At 37.9% G+C, this 6,587-nt stretch overlaps 1 protein-coding gene across 1 annotated transcript in view; it reads left to right on the top strand.

The window, feature by feature from the left end:
- Positions 1 to 4,504, top strand: part of LOC110315243 (C-type lectin domain family 4 member A-like) — a gene marked incomplete at its 5' end in the record, with an annotated part of 12,958 nt that extends 8,454 nt beyond the window's left edge. The window contains 3 exons of the mRNA XM_021189347.1: positions 621 to 778; positions 1,520 to 1,632; positions 3,312 to 4,504. Coding sequence (XP_021045006.1) covers positions 621 to 778; positions 1,520 to 1,632; positions 3,312 to 3,456 — 416 coding nt within the window. The remainder of the gene's footprint in view (positions 1 to 620; positions 779 to 1,519; positions 1,633 to 3,311) is intronic.
- Between the last annotated feature and the right edge of the window lie 2,083 nt (positions 4,505 to 6,587).

Raw genomic sequence — 6,587 nt, 5'->3', positions numbered from 1 at the left:
GTACTGGTTAGTTCACATTGTTGTTTCACTTATAGGGTTGCAGACCCCTTCAGCTCCTTGGGTACTTTCTCTAGCTCCTCCATTGGGGGCCCTGTGTTCTATCCAATAGCTGACTGTGAGCATCCACTTCTGTATTTGCCAGGTACTGGCATAGCCTCACAAGAGGCAGCTATATAATGACTACATTTAAAAGAGATTGTTATCTTAAATATTTTCAATCTTAATACAAAAACATAGTTACAGATATAAAGAACTCTATTTAAATACATTAGATTTCTATTAGCATTTTTAACCTTCCTTGCACATTAAATTTTACATTTATTTCTAGAATCTTTGTAATGTTTTTGTGAGACCCAGATGATTTTCTTTAAATCCTCATAGTCCACATGTCTTTCACACTCCATTTTTTCTGGATTTTCCTAACAGCACCCCCATTGGACAAAGGGCCCTGACATTAGAGTTAATTGAGGTAGACTTGGGTATCTTGGCACCTGAGTGTAAGGAACTCCTGCTGTATCTGGTAGCAGTTGGGAGTCCCAGCTTTCATGCGGTCTCTGCACACAAGCAGCTTTTAGGGTTACCTTATTACATTACATTTACATTTCCCTCTTCCCCCAAAGACAAAGTCTGGAGCTGTTGCCCAAAGGATTGGAAGCCATTTGGTTCCCACTGCTACTTGGTTCCCACAGTTACTTCATCAGCATCTTGGAACAAGAGTGAGGAGAAGTGCTCAAACATGGGTGCCCATCTGCTGGTGATCCATAGCCAGGAAGAGCAGGTATATGCTTGGATAGACTGTGGTCTGGGCCCAGCATGCTGTCTGCCTGTTTCTGCTAAGAGGGAGTTTGATTGCAGTAGGTGTTGGTGCTGTGGCAGAAGGCTTTCTACGAGATTGGTAGAAATGGTGGCTTCAGACTTTGCCTTCTACACCTTGGTCATGTTTCAGTGGAACTAAACCCCAAGGAATCATGGCCTCAGAGAGGCAGTACATGAGGATGGAGGGAAGGATGAACTGTCTCTGCTTGAAAGACCAGTTTGTGATTTGTGCACTCTAATGCTTCCTGTAGTATTAACTTCATTACAGGGAGTAAATGTCAACTTCTGGGCTGGGCATGAAGGGTGGAAGTAAGGGTGGGGGAAGAAGTGCCCTCCGGGTGGCAGGGAGTATAATCCTGAATGGGGAGAGAATACATACACTCCAGGATGGAGGATAAGATGTGTCTCCTGAAGGGTAGAGGCTCTTCTATTCCTTGATCCTTTCTGTGTAACCAGAAAAAAATCAGTCAAAATATCACAGTGTACCTCTACAATGTATAATAATTGATATTAATCTAAATTTTGAAAACTATTTTAGGGCCTAAAGAGATGAAGTAGGATTCTATTAATATGTATTTGCATTTGTGTGTCATATTGAACCCTGTAATACTGTGCCATTGAAATCACTTTTGGAAGGTGTTATAAGAAATTTTGTAGCACAAAATGAATCACTCAGTCCAGCTATATCTTTGTTTCCCCTTAGGATTTCATCACTGGGATCCTGGACACTCGTGCTGCTTATTTTATAGGGTTATGGGATACAGGCCATCAACAATGGCAATGGGTTGATCAGACACCATATGAAGAAAGTGTCACGTGAGTCTAGATTTACATAGAAGAGTCCTGGGTCCTGTATCATGAGAAGAATTTGGGTTGTTCCAACTGTTGGTTATGAAACTAAATTGCTCCCTCCTGGTGTAACTGCTAGAGATGGAGTAATTTTTACTCCCCCATTTATTCATCACAGGAGTCCTATGAGCCACACATTATTGATATTCCTAGTAGAGATGAGGAAATTAAGTTTGAATAATGTAGAATATAATATGAAAAAAAGAAACTTCCAAAAAAAAAGAAAAGAAAAGAAAGAAAAAACCAAGGCCATCCAACCAAGGTCCTTATACCTTGCTATGTTTCATTTTTCTTTCAATATTTCAATCTTCATCTTAAAAAATAGACTTTGATTCATTTTTATTCATGTGTCTATATGTGTATTTCTGTGAGGGTCTACTATGTGTATTTTGATGTCTGTAGAGCCCATCATAGGGTTTCCAATGCCCTGGAGCTAGGTGGTTCAGGTGGTAGGACTTGGATGATATGAATTCTGGGAATATAACCCTCAGAATCCTTTTTTCTTTTTTTTGGAAAAGCAGCAGGCACTCCTATCATTTGATCCACGTCTCTAGCCCTCATTTCAATCCTTATAAGAAAATTAAATGTTAAGATCATAAATGATTATTTCTTATAAATCAAAAGCCCTCAATCTGATGTGGTCGTGTTTCATATTTATGTAATGGCTTAAAAACTCTTACTATCTTTGTACGTTGCCACATTATGTTATGATATATGATTTGAAAAATGCAGTATTTTGTGTTTTAAAACAAATCCCAAACATTTGATTTTACCAGTGAACACACAGTTGCCAGATCTAAGATGAAATACTGCTATCTCAGAGAGGAAGAGAAAGCACCCACTTGACCTTCCTACTCATCACATGTCCCAGAAGGAAAAAGTCCCTTCTCCATGCTGTCACTGATACCCTAGGAACTTAGTGTTCCTGCTTTACTTTCTGTGCATCTTTCTATCCATCCTCCAGCCTACCTCTCACTCTCAGTGGTATTTTCTTATGTTCATTTACTGCCAATAGGTTGTTTCTCTACCTCTCTTTGGTTGACGTTTTTATACCCCTATTATACAAAACTCTTGGATTAAAGAGTGAGCCACACTACAACTAGAAACAGGTTTTCTAGTTTATTATCTTGGAGGTCACAATGTGACCAAATATCCTGCAACAATAGTGAGGTTATTGTTCTCCATTTTCAGAGAAGACAACTAGGACTNCAGAATTTTAAATTATTTGTTCTTGATGACAGAANTAAACAGATTATCTAGAGAGTTCAATTAGTTCTCCAGGCTCTAAAATATTTCCCTTGTATAATGGAAAAGCTTTATTAAACAAGAGAGTAAGGGGAGAACTTTTCAACATCTAAATAAATGTAATGGGTTGACTGTCCCCTNGAACAAACCCCAGAATGACGAAATAGCCTCTGGGATGTGAGCTGCAAGAAGAGTTAAGTAATAAGCTAAGAGAACANTGAGTGCCGTGGGCCCCGTTTTCCAGGGAAATGTCAGATATGGGTGATGGAGAACAATTGGTTTTTAATTACTTGAATCTGATCTCCACAAATTCCAACCTCATTCTCAGGCTTGCTTCTTCCTGCTTGCTCTTTTCAAACATTATTGTAGGAAACACCCTGATGCTCTTTCCTCCCTTTCAGATTCTGGCACAAAGGTGAGCCCAACAGTGACAATGAAAAATGNGTTACANTANTTCATCNTNGGAGNGATGGATGGGGCTGGAATGATATCCCTTGCAGTCTTAANCAGAANTCANTTTGTCAGATGAAGAAAATAAACTTATGAATTACACATTCTTCATGGGCACTCGATTTCATTGTTATCCAACATTACATGGACACCTGGGAAATTCTACAATTGGAAAAGCCGTTCACAGAATTTAAGTGAGCAGCAAATGGTTATGCATACACTGGCTCACATATATCCTTGTGCGTTTATCCACCTATTCTGTCATAAAATGAACTTTCANTGAGAATTTTCTACATACCACAGAGTATACAGAGTCCCTTTTGGGCACACATGGAACTTTTTNCCTTCTCATTTACTCATGTCATTGTATGATAGGTTCTCTTGGTCTATCTGTTTCTGTTTCTCTGTTTTTTTATGCCTTTGGATTTATTGACATTAAATTGAGAAGTAAACTTATAAATATTTAAGTGTTTGGATTGATACACACAGATATGTACTATGAAATATACTTAAATATTTACTGTGAAATAATTGTCCAAAGAATGTTCACAACATCTTCCTTTACTTAATATCATTTCCATATTGCATGTGTGTGTGTGTGTGTGTGTGTATGTGTGTGTGTGTGTGTGTGTGTGTGTGTGTGAGAGAGAGAGAGAGAGAGAGAGAGAGAGAGAGAGAGAGAGAGAGAGAGAAGTATACTTATGGCCATGGCCATTTAAAGAAAATTCAGAAACACAGGACAGTGCTAACAATTATTCTCTTGTACAATGGATCTCAGTATTTATTTCTATTTTATCTGGCAGTTTGTTCCCTTCATCAATATGTCAGAGATCCCAGTACCCCACCCTTTACAACCATGTATTCTTCACTCTAATTCCTGAGATTATTTGATAAATTATTAAGTAAGTAATTATTGTAATATTTTATAGATTATCTCTCCTTTTGATTTCTCTAATGATTCATAAAAAGCAGCATCTCCAGCCACCAACATGCAGTACACCAACATGCACATATTTTTTGTAATGTTTAAATGATGTTTAAGAACAATACTGAATTACAGTTTAGGCTTAGATAATAAAGAATGAAAACTAAGGTCCAACTTGCTGATGTGGCTACAGTGCTCACTTTAAAAATGTGAACATATGAATTTTCCTGTCTCAGGGCTCTTTGAGTTGGGTCCCACAGGAGAGCATGTGGGCCGCAGAAGCAACAGAGCTTCTTGGACAGGGTCCTTTAGGAACATCATCATCAATCAGTAGGCAGAGCTGATCCTCAGATCTCTGTGCACCTTCCTTGCCAGAGGAGAGAGACTCAGGAGATAGAGAGTCTCCCAGGCGTGCTGACAGAGGATAACAGACTCACAGGAGGAGCAAGCTCCAGCCAGAGAGAGGTAGAACATCTAACACCAGAGATTACCAAATGGTCAAAGGCAAATGTAGGAATCTTACTATCAGAAACCATGACCACTCAGCATCATCAGAACCCAGTAATACCACCACAGCACATTCTGGATAACCAAAAACACCAGAAAACAAGATTAAGATTTAAAATCTTATCTCAAAATTCTGGTAGAGGATTTTTAAGAAGGACATTAATAACTCCCTTAAATAAATCCAGAACACAGGTAAACAGGTAGAAGTCCTTCAAGAGGAAACACAAGAAAATCCTTAAAGAATTACAGGAAAACACAACCAAACAGGTAAAGGAATCGAACAAAACCATACAAGATCTAAAAATGGAAGTAGAAACAATAAAGAAAACCCAAAGGAAGACAACTCTGGAGATAGAAACCCTAGGAAAGAAATCAGAAGACATAGAATGCGAGAATCAGCAACAGAATACAAGATATGGAAGAGAGACTCTTAGGTGCAGAAGATTCCATAGAGAACATGGACACAACTATCAAAGAAAATGCAAAATGCATAAAGATCCTAACTCAAAACATCTAGGAAATCCAAGACACAATGAGAACACCAAACCTAAGGATAATAGGAAAAGATGAGAATGAAAAAAAATCTAACTTAAAGGGCCAGTAAATATCTCCAACAAAATTTTAGAAGAAAACTTTCCAAACCTAAAGAAAGAGATGCCCAGGAACATACAAGAAACCTACAGAACTCCAAATAGACTGGACAAGAAAAGAAATTCCTCCTGACACATAATAATCAGAACAACAAATGTACTAAATATAGAATATTAAAAGAAGCAAGGGAAAAACGTCAAGTAACATACAAAGGCAGACCTTCTAGAATTATACCAGATGTCTCACTAGAGACTATGTAAGCCAGAAGATCCTGGACAGATGTAATACAGACCCTAAGAGAACACAATTGCCAGCCCAGTCTACTATACCCAGCAAAACTCTCAATTACCATAGATGGAGAAACAAAAGTATTCCATGACAAAACCAAATTCAAACAATATCTTTCCACGAATCCAGCCCCTCAAAGGATAATAAAAGGAAAATTCCAACACAAGGAGGGAAACTGTGCCCTAGAAAAAGCAAGAAAGCAATCCTTTAACAAACCTAAAAGAAGATAGCCACAAGAACAGAATCCCAATTCTAATAACAAAAATAACAGGAAGCAACAATTAATTTTCCTTAATATCTCTTAATATCAATGGACTCAATTCTCCAATAAAAAGACATAGACTGGTTACATAAATAGGACCTAACATTTTGCTCCATACAGGAAACCTACCTCAGGGAGAAAGACATACACTACTTTAGATAAAAGTCTGGAAAACAATATTCCAAGCAAATGGTCTGAAGAAACAAGCTGGAGTAGACATTCTAGTATTGAATAAAATTGACTTTCAACCCAATGATATCAAAAATAACAAGGAGTAGCACTTCATACTCATCAAAGGTAAAAATCTACCAAGATGAACTCTCAATTCTGAACATCTATGCTCCAAATGCAAGGGCATCCACATTCATTAAAGAAATGTTGCTAAAACTCAAAGCACACATTGTACCTCACACAATAATAGTGGAAGACTTCAACACCCCACTGTCATTAATGGACACATTCTGGAAACAGAAACTAAATAGGGACACATGGAAACTAACAGAAGTTTTGAAACTCAACAAAACTGGAAATCCTGGATGAAATGTACAACTTTCTAGACAGGTACCAAAGTTAAATCAGGATCAGATTAACCATCTTAACAGTGCCGTTTCCCTAAAGAAATAGAAGCGGTCATTAATAGTCTCCCAACCAAAA

Source organism: Mus pahari, unplaced genomic scaffold, assembly GCF_900095145.1.
Source record: "Mus pahari unplaced genomic scaffold, PAHARI_EIJ_v1.1 scaffold_12905_1, whole genome shotgun sequence".
Taxonomy (NCBI): domain Eukaryota; kingdom Metazoa; phylum Chordata; class Mammalia; order Rodentia; family Muridae; genus Mus; species Mus pahari.
This window is presented reverse-complemented; position numbering and strand designations above follow the sequence as displayed.